General features: G+C 37.1%; 1 protein-coding gene across 2 annotated transcripts in view; it reads left to right on the forward strand.

Moving 5' to 3' along the window:
- The window catches only part of reps2.L (RALBP1 associated Eps domain containing 2 L homeolog), a 71363-nt gene that overhangs the window by 45455 nt on the left and 10131 nt on the right, over positions 1 to 15777 (forward strand). The window contains exons 13-18 of one of the 2 annotated variants that reach the window (XM_041582234.1): positions 2828 to 2873; positions 4847 to 4983; positions 6185 to 6243; positions 7691 to 7771; positions 8808 to 8811; positions 14551 to 14618. In XM_041582234.1, coding sequence (XP_041438168.1) covers positions 2828 to 2873; positions 4847 to 4983; positions 6185 to 6243; positions 7691 to 7771; positions 8808 to 8811; positions 14551 to 14618 — 395 coding nt within the window. Of the gene's footprint in view, positions 1 to 2827; positions 2874 to 4846; positions 4984 to 6184; positions 6244 to 7690; positions 7772 to 8807; positions 8812 to 14534; positions 14619 to 15777 lie in introns of both variants that reach the window. The other variant, XM_018246875.2, reaches the window with a different exon arrangement.

Raw genomic sequence — 15777 nt, forward strand, 5'->3', positions numbered from 1 at the left:
TGCTAAAAATCTGAATTCGAAAATACTCTGTCTAAAACCTGTCGAAGTCATGTAAGTCATGTGATCTGCTCTGGTTTTGGTATGAAAATTTGATTCTGATATGATTTTTACAGGAAGGCATCTAATTGTTATGTTTTTTTTGTTAGTAAATAAAATAAAGATGCTAGAGAGGTGGTTAATTAAAGGTCCAGTAGCATTTTAGTCAATAGCACAATATCACAGAGTTAAATATCCTATAAACTGTAAGCGTGGTAGTGAAGGCAGCCAGGCAGGGCAACTCCAAGGATAACTGTGTATAATTTATAACAGATAAGCTATTCAGAGAGCATTGATTTTGGTACTACATTGCTGATAAATAAGGGTTAGATGTCATTTGTGGTTTATGTCAATAGTGGCAGCACTGGATTGCAGGTTGTGTAAAGCCTTCAAAGTGAAAGTATTAAAAAAAAGTAAAATTTAAATTTGTAGCCTCATCAGATTTTATGAACAGCTGAATAAAAACCACAGTAACGTGCATACACAATAGCCTGAATAATGACAATAGGAATCTTCCACGGAGGCACGGAATTAAAGTATGTTGACAGTGTATTATATATAATAGCAACTAACAAGATGCAGTTTCAGCACAAGTACAAAATAGGTCAGGCAAGCATAATTACTGCTATTCCGTCCTCAGCTAGGCAATGTTGTCACAGTTACTTTGTTTCTGGTTCTTATGCAAAGTTTTTCTTCTTTCTTTTTTAAATAACATATCTTCACATCATCCATACAATCAGATGCATGGCAATAACCATATTGCAGATTTTTAAAAAAAAAACTTAAAAAAGAATATTATTTCTCATTTAGCTTCTACAATTCTGTCTTTAAGGTTTTTAACTTTGTTGGGTTGTTATGTCTCCTATTTGCCATTATAGATTAATGGACAGATTAATGGGCAGTAACATCTGCAATCCTTTCACAGTTCACAGCTAGTACTTTTTTTTCTCCATCAAACTGCAGAACCGCATCACATGGGCAAAATTGCAGGCAATGCAAAAATTTGCCAGTGCACCTACATGTTTGTTCCTGCATGTGTTGAGAGATTCCCATTCACTAAGGGGCACATTTACTAAAATTCAAATTGATCAAATTTTATGGGAAATCAAATCCGAAGAAATTCCCTGTCACGACCGGCACCCAATACCAGAACAAGTGCCAAGCATCCTGGTCTCGGCTCGGCTTCACCAGTAGTGTGACCACCGTTGGGCTTCGGGAGGAGCCCTCAGCTTACTTGGATGCCACCTGGACTTAACGAGAGGTGCAAGGCGAGATGTTCTGGCTGGCAAAGGGGCACGGCTGTTAGCAGAGTCTTTTGGGCCGAAGGTCATGGTACAAATGGAGCAGGCAAGAGAATCGTCAGACAGACTGGGTCAAGGCAGGCAGATATCAAGAATCGTCAGGCAGGCAAGGGTCAAAACCGGGTAATCAAACAGATGGAATCAGGCAGAAAGGTCAGAGTTCGGATATCAGAATTGTCAGGAACAGGCAGGGATCAAAACCGGAATAACAGATAAAGCTTTACAGGAACAGACAGCACAAGGCTTCAGAAACCACTAGAATCAAGATTCTATCACAGGCAGTCAGAATGGGCCTTTTATAGGGGATAGAATTTGCGCGAAAACACGCTGGCGCAAAAACGCAACGTGTTTGCGCCTATAAACAATGCGCAGTCGCACCGCGCGCGCCCTAAGGCAGGCAAGATGGCACCGGAAGAGGACCATGCAGGCGTCCCGCCGCCCCACTAGACCACCAGGGCAGGTAGGTTTTCTTACACTCCCTTACACAATTATTCCAAAGAGTGACAAAATATCAGGACAAAATCAAGTATCAAATCGAATTGTATGATCGACGCTCTGAAAACTTGATTTTATCTAGTTTTTGCTGCGAATACTCGACTTTTTTGGATTAACGGCCACAAACCCCAATTTTTTTAGATTATACAGGGCAGATCAGGATGTCAAGAAACAACTTCAGGGACATCTGCATGTACTTCTACATGACCTTGACATGTCTGAAATAGTGTATTTTCGAATTTGGATTTTTAGCAGCTTTGGGATATGATAAATAAAAAAATGTTTCCACAAAACGTTTTCCAAAAACATGGCAATCAGTCAATTGCTGGTTGCAATGTCATAACTCTGCCCCCTGATGCAGTAGACACACACCATCCAGTAAATCATCTGCCCCGCCCCTGGCATCAGCCATCTTTGCCCTAAACATCATCCACCCTTCCCTCTTTGTTATGAATGTTTTGTTAGCAGGAGTCAATTACGCTGGGGGACTATCTGAGCAGTGGCGAGGACCAAACATGGAGTTACTTCAGTTTGCCCTGTTTAAAAATAGAAATAAAAACCATCAATATTTTTGCAATCAGCAAATTCAGCACAAGCCTCATTCTTTACACTCATGTTAAACAAGGGGTATATTTCCCTTTAATGCTAATGGAGGATACAAGAAAATACAAAGACATTTTAATTCTTAGATTTAAAGTCTGTAGATGAAATCTATTAATAAAATCTAATCTTTCACAAACAACATATGTATAGGCAGTGCTCATTCATATTTGGCAAATTAAATGCACTTACCAATACATGGTTTAAACATTGCTTTTGGATTACGCATTTGAATACATTGTGCTGAAATAGTTTACCCTGATAATTTCACAAAAAATCATTTGGATTAAGACCTCTGAGGTCTGTCTATTCTTGACCTGTATATGGCCATTTTATGCAGCTTTAAATACACAAGTTGCTGGCCTCTGTAAACATATACAATTTATATTTTACAGGTGTCCATCAGGAATCATACACGCTTAAAACAAGGCCAAGATCCAGGTAAGGATACTTTGGATAAAACCGTACTGTATTTCTCATTTATCAAAGTGGCATGTCTCTGCTAATGCTTCTTTTGGCAGTGCACCATAGCTTCCCTAGCATACTAGGCATTCTGTTCTAGTGTGCCATAACTCAGTTTAGCAGCATGAATTAAGATACTTGTGGACGCTCTGGGCATTGCCAAAAATTTCTTCTGTTAGAAATAAATGCATGAATGCTTGATGTATTCATGATTGCACTCAGTACATTGGGCACAGGGCCCTCATGTGTCCTGCCAGTTGTACCAGGTTAATGTGCAGTATCCTAAAATATTGCCCATTCCCAAGCTAGCTCCAGGGTTTACGGTTCTTAATTGTGTTGTGCATTTCTGTAATATTTTCACATTGCAATAAAATGTTTAAACTGACCTCCACCTAAAAACAAGCCTCCAGTGGTATTCCTACAACTTTCAGTAATTAAAGAGAAAGTTTATCTGAATAGTTACTTTTTTGTAGGTACAAATAATCTAAGGGTATGAAAAAAATGATTTTTTTTATAAATCAGTAGATTAGCAATATCAAGTAAGCATATTTCAAATATGGATCTACCTTTGTCTTGCTCAGCAAGAAATGGCATATAAAATAATTATTGTCTTCTAAATGTGTATCTGACCTGTTTAAAATACCTTTAAAAATTGAAGGGATGATATTGGCCTATACTGTACTTAAAATATCCATACTGAAGAAAATGTATAAGCGTGTATGTTTCTATATGTTTCTATAGTTCCTTAGTGGAATATGTTATTCACTGTGTTTTATTTGTAGGGAAATAGATTATTTATGATGTTTGTAAGCATGGGTAATCAATTATTTGTGTGGGAAAATAGATTATTTATACAATATAGATTAAGCTACCAGTACCTCAAGATTACAAAAAAAATCCAGCCATTGGAATGTATAAAACAACTAGCAATGTTCCAACACTGTGGGGCATATTTATCAATCAGTGAAAAATAGAGCTCACCACAGTTCACCAAAGGGGACCTCCTCAATTTTCTATTCACAATAATACTGCCTGTGGCAGGGTGTTTTCATTCTAATTTTGGTCAAGGGTCACTGTTTGCAAGAGTCATTTAAGGTAGAAATAACCACCTCCCTCCATTAGGATATTATATTAAAAAAAAAAACATTTCGAAACCTCCAAAAGACTGGGCAGAATTGTTATTCCTTTATTAACAGCTGTTGGAGATTTGTAAGTGGATTTGTCATTATGTTCACGTGAGCTGACAATTATCCTTGGATCCTCTAAGGGCTCTTACACACAAATGTTTCTGCCTGTGTTCCCCCTGCGGTAGATATTTCATGTGTAAGGCATTAACATCGAAGACTGTTTTTTCAATGAGTTTATACTCTGCTGCAAGAAAGAACTGGACATAGTTGGAATGCAACAAGTTTGAGGATTTTTGTTTTAAAGTTTTTTGCTCTTAATAAATCTCTAACATTTGGTTTTGAAAACTCATATTCAAATTTGTGAGTTTTAGCTCAAAAACCTCAAATCACTGTATAAATTTGAATTTGAATGCAACATAATGTTATAGATGAAAAGCATGCTGTTTCTCAGAGAATAATTTGCTTCTTAGCATAATAAGACCAAAATAGGCCAAGGAGCTGTGAATGCTCTCTAAATAGGCACATGCAGCTAATTTGATGTTCTGCCATCTTTGAAAGCAGGAACATATAGTGATAATATATAGTTCAACTGCCATAATTTGTTTAGGGAGTGAATATACATATTGCAAAAATCACAGTATAAATTTAATTAAATTATCCTTTGAGAGCTGAATCCACAATGTCACTTTGTGCCACTTGCTCATAGTCACAACTAATTTCAGCTACCAGTAGCTACTACAGTACAGGTAAAAGTCTAGGGCAAAAAAACAAATACTTGTTATACTTATACTTATTGATATTATTGTAATGTATCATCCCTGACAGATCGTATTCAAATACATCAATAGAAGAAACAATGAAGAAAGTTGAAGATCCTCCTACACCACCTCCAAGGCCACAGAAAACACATTCAAGAGCTTCTTCCTTGGATCTGAATAGGATAATTCAACAGAATTCGCCAGGTGATTATATTATACTTTCTCCCGCAAACTAATGTCAGGGAAGAGCTGGCAACTGTATGACTGCACTAAAATGCCTAATGTACTTTGAACCTATTATGTTTAGTTCAAACATTATGATACACATCACACTGTATGGCAGCAAAGCATAAAGTGAGGTGGTTATTTACCTGCAATAGCACAACACACCAGGGACTAATCTAGTAACAGGAGCAAAGTGGAAAATCAACTGCAAATATTGCATTTGTTGTGCAACAAATGTCCATGAAAAAATGGGCACCACAAATGTGCATATATTTATACAGTTGCATGTGATAGTTGGAAAACAATAACATTGCATCAGTGGACAAGCTATATACATAAAAACAAATAAAAACCAAAAAAAGAAGCCATTGAGGATCTGCATCCCTTTTTCTCTTTCCTTTTTTTTGTGGTGGCATACTGACAAACGTGGGATACTTAGGGGCCGATTCATCAATAGTCGAATATCGAGGGTTAATTAACCCTCGATATTCGACTGGGAACTAAAATCGTTCGACTTTGAATATCGAAGTCGAACGATTTTGCGCAAATCCTGCGATCGATCGAAGGATTTTAATCCAACGATCGAAGGAAAATCCTTCGATCAAAAAATCACAGGCAAGCCTATGGGGACCTTCCCCATAGGCTAACATTGACTTCGGTAGGTTTTATCTACCGAAGTAGGTGGTCGAAGTATTTTTTAAAGAGACAGTACTTCGATCATCGAATGGACGAATAGTCGAACGATTTTTACTTCGAATCGTTCGAATTCGATCGAATTAGATCGAATTTAACCAATTCGATGGTCGAAGTACCCAAAAAATACTTCGAAATTCGAATTTTTTTACATTCGAATTCTTCACTCGAATTTTGTAAATCTGCCCCTTAGTCAAGGTAACTAAATCTGAGCATGAAATCAACAGCAGATTTGTATTATGCAGGGAATATTGTACCCCTTCTGTATAATGTAAGAAATCCAGATTCTGTGAATATATATTTTTAAAATTCATAGAACTTTACTGTGACTTCTAATATGCTTTTATATACATTGCACATTACTTGTTACAAGGCACATATTTGATATGGCCAGGTGACCACTAACCAAAATTTATAACTGCTAACTTTTTTTAAGCAAGGATTAACAGGATATTTTTTGCTCTTGTATGTTATTTGTTTATTACAGCTGCTCGAGCTGGCTGGGTTCCACCCCCTGCTTTACCACCCCGACCTTGTATATCACAGGTAAACAACCTATACACAATTATGCATACAGCTATAGCAGCAAGTACAAAACAATGCATGTTTTTTTAGTAATACAAATAACTATTATACTATCATAAAACAAAAAATTAAAAGTGTACCTTTTATTGTAAATACTGTGGAAATATAGACAAAAATCCATGGAATCGCATAATAATATAACCGACATGGGCACATTAACCAGATGGCAACAATGTCACTCCTATATCATATACCTTATATAAAGATGATTCTCAGCATCAAGATGCATCCCAGTGTCCACCAATCAAATCAGGTTATAAATATTTTGATTTGGAATGGAATCCGATAATTATTCCTTATGCCCTTTTCAGGGTTATGTTAGCAAAAGGGAATTATTAGGAAGTCCACATGTCCATCTGCACAAGCAACCATCTTCCAATAGATATCCATATTGGCGTGACCAAACTCATTAGAGAAAAACTGGGCTACCTTTTCATACCATTGCGTTAATAATGTCTCAAAATCATGTAGAATGATGTGCAATTTCTACAAATAATGCAATCATCTCTTTGTAATGGATTATTTTGGAATTTGATGCATTTATACATAAACTATTTAAAGAACACCACTTCTTTTGTTTCTGAAATCATTGTGTATACAGCTGCTCCTTATCGTTCCTCAATCCTTAAAGGAATTGTTCAGTGTAAAAATAAAAAACTGGGTAAATAGATAGGCTGTGCAAAATAAAAAATGTTTCTGATATAGTTATTTTGCCAAAAATGTAATGTATAAAGGCTGGAGTGACTGGATGTCTAACATAATAGCCAGAACACTAATTCCTGCTTTTCAGCTCTCTTGGTTTACACTGATTGGTTCCCCCGGTTACCAGGCAGTAACCAATCAGAGACTTGAGGGGGGCATATGGGTCATATCTGTTGCTTTTGAATCTGAGCTGAATGCTGAGGGTCAATTGCAAACTCACTGAACAGAAATGTACCATGTGGCCCCCCTTCAAGTCGCTGACTAACTCGGAGTTATAGAGCTGAAAAGCAGGAAGTTGGATTCTGGCTGTTTTATTAGACATCTGTTCACTCCAGCCTTTATACATTACATTTTTGGCTAACTAACTATATTAGAAACATTTTTTATTTTGCACATCCTATCTATTTACACAGTTTTTATTTTCACAATGACCTGTTCCTTTCAGTCAGACAGATCAAGATTTGTAATTAAGACATAGCATAACTAAGGGATTCATGATGAGTGATGATATTTTATATACCTTAGTTAGATTTAGAAATTACCCCTTTCTCTCATTGTATTGAAAGATCAAAGATAAATATTAAATCGATATGCATTATACTGAATGCATTTATATACTTGCACAGAATGGAAAATAAATTATAACAACATGACTGAGACTTCTGTCAATCTGGTCCCTGTTAACATTCACTAATTTTACTGACAGAATCCACATCATACCTCTAACACAGACCAAAAGATGCCAATCCAACAGCCCAATTTTGCAGACTTCAGGTCACAAGAACAGGTACAGTATATTGATATTTATTGCACTGTTTATTAAGTGTTACTCTTTGGCAACAGGATCATGATGCATGTTAATACTGTAGCCTACTTTCGTTTTTTTTACTTGTTTTTATAATTATTAATCATTTTCCATACCTCAAATGATGTTCAAACTAATTTCCTGCTGATATAGCTGTAAACCCTTGCATTTGAATACATGTAGTCCCTTTCCACCACCTGATTCTTTGGTGCTCTACAAATTATAAATTGAGTGTGGGTAAATAAATAAGTTGGGTTGCATGAGGTTCACACTTAATTAGGCTGTTATGCCCTTGTCAAGGCCCCTTCTTCTCTAACCTGTATGTAGTGAAATTGGTGGTAATTCTTTACATGTAGGGCAGCTTAGTGGTGCTCTGTTCCATTATATGGAGGAAAGGTTAAGCAAAAGGGGTCAGATAGGTAATGGGCCACAAGTCAGAATTATAGTATGTGGGCAGGCGTTGTCATTTAATTGACCACCTATTCACTGAAAGTCTGGAATGATGGCTAAACACAATTAATTACCCTTATGCCTTTCTTAAAGGAACAGTTCAGTGTAAAAAAATGGGCATAGGAGGGAGGGCAGGACAGAGGAGTAAGCGGCAGAGGGAGTAGGCAAGACCTGCAGAGGGGAGCGAATCCGGACTAGGGGTAGGCAGAGGAATCTTGAACAGCGCCCCCTACATCGTTGCGCCCTAGGCAGGTGCCTCTTCTGCCTACCCCTAGTTCTGACCCTGGTACTAATCAATCTTTATAGTTTCATCTAATGATTGTTGCAAAAATAGCAGTACTCTAGTTGAACATATTTAAAACCAGCCTATAAGTACATTACTGCTTTCAAACACACAATGACAAATTATTATGAAAACACAAGGTTGATTATCATTTATTTTATACTTTGCAAGTTTAGCAATCAGGAACTGGTCTGATTGTACATGTACAAGGGTTCAAGTATTACTTTTTTCTATTTGCAGTTGGTGCCAGTCACTAAGGTTCTAAGGCTTATGACCAACAGCTAGAGGGGTATTTACTAAGACTCACATTTTTCCAATTTTTTAATTAAACAAAGTGGACCTAACTCCCATGCACAAATTTACCTAATTTATCAAAAAACCAGACTGAAAAAGTAGGTGCTGGAAAAAGTTGCAGCAAAATTGTGATGTGACACTCGAATCTTGCAATTTTTTTTATTTGATGCCCAAAAAACTCAACTCTTGTGGGTTATCAAACGAAAACCAACCTCAAACCCTCGAAAATCATAGAGACAAGAAACATCTTCAAATTGTAAAAGGGACATCTGCCATTCACTTTTACATGACTTCGAAAGGTTTTAGCTGGTGTATTTTCGGATTCAAATTTTTAGCATCTTAAGAGCATAACAATTCTTCAAAAAAAAATTTTTTTCCTCTAAAAATGTGAGTTTTCTCTGTATGACTGAGAGGAGTGCAAGAGTACAAGGTTAATGGTTCTCTGCAGGGTGCATTACATATTGAAATATCAAAATGTTGCAGATTGTGCAGTTTTGGACCCTTTTAATTAACAGATTAGATTGTATTACAGTACTGGATTATAAATATAAATCAAATAGCTTTGTTGGAGAATGAACATTCATTTTTTTTTTGGTTGCTTATACAGCAGCATGTTTTCTAGTGTATTTCCTTTTAAATAAAGAATATTAAATTATAGATATTTAAAAATTACTGTTTACTTTAAGAATATAGTGATTGTTTACTGCAAGATGGCAGATTGTTGATTGACAGAAGGCCCGTAAGCCTACAGAATTATACTTCTGTTCCTCAGCAAAAATAAATGAGCATCAAAACATTTTGTGCGTTCAGCTTAGCATAAAATGCTCTTTTCATGGTTTTGATGCTGCTAATATTTTTATGCATTTGACAGCTCTGCGTGTTGCCAGCTCTCACTGCAAATTGGTAGAAATCGCAGATGAGGATCTGCAAGAAAAGGCCTTGTTATCTGTCAGTGTAAAGAGTAAAAACAACACAAGAAGATTGTCTGTATAAATGTTCTCTCTTATGATGACAGATGGAAAATATCTGCATAAAAGTAGAATATCAGCTGTGTACCTAAAACTGTATGCATTAGGGTGGATACTGTACATATGGGTGGGTAGGGGTGACACTGAATTTGGATGTGTGCTTGTTCTAGAATAAATAACCCCAGGATATTTAAAGGAGTAGTTCACCTTTAAATTAAATGCTTAGCTTTTTGTTTACCAGCTCTCCAGTTTGGAATTTCAGCAGCTAGCTAGCTAGCAATTTGCACTAGCAACCAGGCTATGATTTAAATAAAACATTTAACGGTTAAAAGGAGAGGGCCTAAACAGAAAGGTTGGACAAGAAATCAATCATTATTTGGCTTCTGGGGTCAGTGACCCCAATTTGAAATCTTGAAAGAGGCAGGTGATCGAGGAAAATAATTTAAAAACTTTAAAACATTAAAAGACAAATTAAAAAGATACAAAGGGCACATTTACTAAAGAGCGAATTTTCGTTAAAAAGACAATTCGCAACAATATCACCTACAGTATTCACTAAAAGATTAGCAAATTTCCTTATCGCTTGGTGAACTTTCACTGCGTCTTCCCAGGCAAATTTTCGCTCAGGTGAACAATCGTAAATACCCAATTTATCAAAATTTAAATATGTTACCCTTTTCACCAAAATGTCACCAGGTTCTGACTGGCGAATGAATACAATGAAGCTACAGCCTTAAAATTATTATTATTATTACAAAAAAGTTTTTTCATATTTAAAGTGGGAAGTTGTATCTTATTTACAATCTTTTTTAACATTTGAAGCTCATGCCACATTTGTTTTAGGATGGGATCATGGAGAAGTACAACAGAGGATCTCTGTTTTCATTTTGCTTCCTTGGACATTTTTAATAAAAAGTGGCCACTTTCAGCAATTTCTACACAATTTCAACAACACTATAAATACATACATATGACCTTAATATACTCATTAAATTTTAGCTAGAAGATGTCACTGTTTCTTTAAAATGCGGAACTGCCATGTGCTCAGGGCTCAGTTTTCCCTATTCACTTCAGGATGGAGTGATTTGTTTTCAGCTGTGCTCTTGCAGCCAGAGGCCCCACATGGGTGGTGAGGTTCTTGGTGGGCTCAGGGATACCAGGACCCCGATAATCATTTGGGAGTTCGACTGGAGTCCAATGTCTGGAGCTCCAAGGCAGCAGAGAAAGTAGAGGAGCTCACACTCCTAATAAGTGTTGGAGCTGGCCTCAAGATTTCCATGATATTCTGTAGATGCCTGTACCAGTTCTGTGTGAGCCCTCAGTGAGTCTCTGCCTGGGGAAAGGTATTGGAATGGCTACAGCAAGTGTCCCCTATGTGAGAACAGGTTTGGCTCAATAGCCTGCTATGTGGGAGCTACTGCCTCTATCCAAAGGAGAGGTATTTGGCGCAGGTAGCTATACATCAGATAAAGAGCTCGTATGACAGGGACTGTGTTTGTCCAGCAAGAGCAGGAGTGTGGGACTGTGTCCTGGGTATATACTGTGCCAGGAGTTGGAAGACCACATGGGTAACCCAGGGCAGGGTTTATTTTGAAATGTAATTGCATTTTACCTTTTTTCCTTCAATTATATAAAATTCTATTTGTTTGGCGCATTGTGTGTTTTATTAATTGTTCCTAGTGGGGCCACCCATGTGTGCATCCCCGTATCCCACTAGGTGGAAGCACTGTGTCAGAGAAAGTACCAGTACCTTTCATATATGAAAGGGGATTCATGCCCTGCATTGGTAAGAAACTGTATTTTTATTAAAGGTGTACATCCTATAACACAAGAGGTGTCAAAATAGGGTTACATAACACTAGAGAAAATTTGTTATGAAATTTTCGCGCCAAAAAATTATTGCTGACGGAAGCAGGCCAGCGTTCTCTTGCCGAGATGTAACTCTGCATTTGGACGAATGCGCACAAAAGAACGGCTGGCGTAGTTGCACGAAGTCTGGTGGAGACTTCCGAAGTGAAAATTTGCCCCAAAGAGTGAAATATTCTATACCATACTAAAAATTAACTGTAAGGTTTCTTTTAATATGGTATTGTTTTTGGATTGTTTAAATTTGTTTTGGAATTTTAACTGCTGGCTGCCTCCTTGGCTCTCTGGCACTAGCAGCCAAGCATTTGCTTTATTGTCAGAAAGAAGTATGAACAGGAGAGTACTTGAATAGAAAAAAGACACAAAAAATAATGACAAAATTAAAAAAATTGTGTCACAGTCTGCTTTCTTGTTACTTGTCCCACTGACAGGTTCTCTTGAAGTTTTTTCCTGCTTTTTGCACCATTCATTCTGCATTTTGTAGAATTCCACTAGATGGCACTTTAAGGACATCACAAGTTGATGTATTGTACTACTGTATATGTAGCAATCTTAGATCACTACTGAAAAAGAAAGCAAAAGCATTTACTGGTTCATTTTCCAATCAGTGCCACAACATTTCAGAGATATTCAGTAGAGGCCATATAAATCTCATAGGCTTTTTTCGTCTATGGACATATGGCTTTTTAAGGAGTTTTGTGTTAATGTGCTTGGCATTAGTAAGAGTAGTAGACTTTGATAGGTTGTTTGTTATATTTCTCAGGGCACAATGAATAAAAAAAGAATTCTCCTAATTGTGGTTAAATTTTTGCTGATGCAAAAGTTGGAAATGGTGCAAAAGTTTGAATGTGCAACCCATTTTGGCTTCTGGTTTCAGCATTTTTGGATGCTAGGAGTCATAGGCCTGAAACAGCTAAAGGTCGGCAAGGTGGACATATATGCATAACATATGCAATACTTTTTACTTAATATAGTACAGTATGTAATTTCTTCTATCTACAGAAATCAGAAAAATTGCGAGCAGCCCCACCATAGACAACAGTCCCACCTAGATATCCATTACAGACAGAAAGATAGAGAACTACACAATTACATACAGCGGGCCCACAAATCTTCTCAGCTAAAAGGTCCCACCTCCATCCCTCAGGTTGCTGTTTAATTACAACTGAGAAGTATGTTAAAATAACACATAATAAGGAAGTACACTTTCTTTAAATGTCAGCACCTAATATATATCTATTTTATAAATTAACCTAAAAGAAAATAGTAATTTATGGAACCAATTTTAAGACCGAAAAGACCACTATATGGGCTATAACAAGTAGATGACTGGCCAACCACTATTTTATATACAGTATATATTTGTTGGCTTCTAAATGATTTATACAATCCATGGGGAAACTGATCCAGAACAGGCTTTATGGGGAGTGATTTTTAATAATACCTCCCTTCTCCTAACAGAATAAATGTAGAGGAGCCAGACTGAAATTTGGTGGGTTCTCTTGTTGCAGCATCTACAGGTAGTCATTATCCTACTTACTGCAGAACAGTTCACCCACACACACACCTTTTAAAAAAGAAATAGGATCACATCACAGAGGAGCAGTCATATATTTGTTGTCTGAGTTACCATTTATTTAAAAGACATTTAAAAAAACCAGAAAGGAAATTGGCTTTCTGAACAGGCAAGCTTCAACCTCGTATAAGAAAATTTATATTACAATAAATTCCAGTGTCACTGCTCCAGAGACATCATCGGCATTGGACGTTTTGTAGATTTCCTAGGAATTAGCCATAATGTCTCCTGACTCCATGTTACTTCCTAAAACATGCCTTAGATGGCTTCTGGAAGGACTAGCTCACTTTCTGTTCATATGATATCCCTGCAGAAAAGAAAATTGATGCCTGCTGATATTAAGCACGCTGTTAAAGTACTTATGTAAACTGTACTTTACTGGTGTTCATTAATTGCAATAAATCAGGGAGTTTTTTTCTGGAAATCTGTACTCATATAATCTGCTAAAGCACCATTCAGTTGAAGCCAGAATAGGAGACTCTTTGGGGAGGTTTTTCCTGTATAATATTTAAGTATTATTGTAGCCATGTTTTAGGTCTTGGCACAGTGCAAGGGTGACAACAGATAACACTCTGTGCATAAAGAAGGGACTGTGTGTATGAGGCTTTGCAGAACAATGGAAGTATCTACAAACAGCACTTGCTCTAGTTTAGCTTGGAATGCAACGTTTTTGTGTTTTTAAAGAAACATCACAAAGGAGGTTGCTACCTAATGGCACTGTTCTTTGGGGTGGCACAAAAAGCCCATAAATACATTTTACTGTCTCAATAGCTTCCTTCTATATAGCTATTCTTTCAAACCCTAGCTATTTCAGCTGCTGACATTTCCATATTTCCTCCTTATAACTGTTTTCTCATACCCCCGTGTCTGTTGGGGAGGGCAGCACGATGATGAGCTGACAAATTCAAACCCTTAGTGGCTCAATTATAGGTTTGAAGCAACATTGTATTTGCACAGAAAATGGTAAATTCCATTTTATGGTGCTTATATTTAGTTTTATTACATTCCTTTGTTTGCCAGTATTAAAAGATGTATATGTGTAAAACTCTTTACACACAGCCTTCATACATGAAAACAACTATAACTAATGCCTCTTAGTACCAAGCCTCTATGGCAGCTCTGATTATTTTTTCAGAAGTGTTTCCAGACAAAATGCAACATATGGCATTAAGGAGGGATAATAAAATTATGAACAACTCATTTTTACATGATACCTGTAGATTAAAGTCTTGCTGTTTGTGCTGAAAATGCATTGGCACTTTTATTTCACTCTTCCTAGTTGCCTTTCTTTCTAATTTCTTTCTCCAGAGGGAGCGGGTAGCAGAGATTGAGTTACATCCCCAGACGAATAAAATGCTGCCGCAGACAGAAGAGAGCAGTCCTGCCAAAAAAGTAAGATGGATGCAGCTCACATTTGGTGCACAGATCTCTCAAAATATTTCTCATTCAGCTCAATTTCTTTCTCCACATTTATTTGTTACCTTTTCCATCTGACCATATTTTTTACATGCTTAAGGGATAATATTTACTGATTGCTGTTATAAAGCCTAATTAAACTTTGTTATGGTTTTGGTATCCATGAATGTCTAGTCTGTGGCCCAGCAGCTGTTATTAAGTTAGTGTGTTGGGGGATGTTTGTTCAGGAAATGGTGCGGGAGTGCAGGTTGTGCCTTCCTGAACTAGCAATCCAAATTGGCAACATGCAAGCTGGTAACAATGAAGCTATGGAGGTTCTAATATGCATACAGAATTCTAGACACAGATCAAGTAACAATCAAGAAATATGCATATGCATAAAATGAGGCACAAGTGAAGACCTACATAAGGTGCTGGTGGTAGGGTCTTTGCAGCAGAGACAGAGACATGGTATAAAATTAGGATCAAAGTGGCTGAGCTCATAAGTGTGCCCAGGCAATAGTATATCCTATACACAATTTAAAAAAAAGCATTATTAACAAATATTACTGAGAGTAACACATACAGATATGTTTGGGAAAAAGAAGAAAATTAAAAAAAAAAGCTGAGAGAAGCATATTCAGTGGGACTAAATATCATACAAGAGAGGTTTTGTGTACAACTTTATTTTAGTTCTGACTTGGGCAGTGTAAGAACTTTGCATGTTCTCGCCATGTTTCTGTGGGTTTCCCCAGGTGCTCTGGTTTCTACCCACCCTTCAAAAATAAAGTAAAGGCAAGATAATTGGCTCCTGAGGAAAATAACCATAGTGGGTGTGATTATGATAGGGACAATAGATTATAGAGCTCAGTTATGATGCATGTATCAATGAAACTTTTTAAATGGGAACTAAACCCCCAAACCCCAGCCCCCCTCAAATGATCTCCACTGGTCTCCCTTCCTGCTACCTCCCCACACAGTATGTTCCATGTACCATTCAAAAGAGTTTCTACTTGTAAACCTGTCGTAAACAGGCGCCATCTTCTGCCTTTTTTGATCCTCTTCTAACAATTCGCTGACTCAGAGGCTGCAGGAGCATGTGCATTTGAAACTAGGTCTGGGAGCAGCTTTGCATGATGCTGCAGGCTCAGTGTAG

The sequence above is a fragment of the Xenopus laevis genome, chromosome 2L (genome assembly GCF_017654675.1).
Source record: "Xenopus laevis strain J_2021 chromosome 2L, Xenopus_laevis_v10.1, whole genome shotgun sequence".
NCBI lineage: Eukaryota > Metazoa > Chordata > Amphibia > Anura > Pipidae > Xenopus > Xenopus laevis.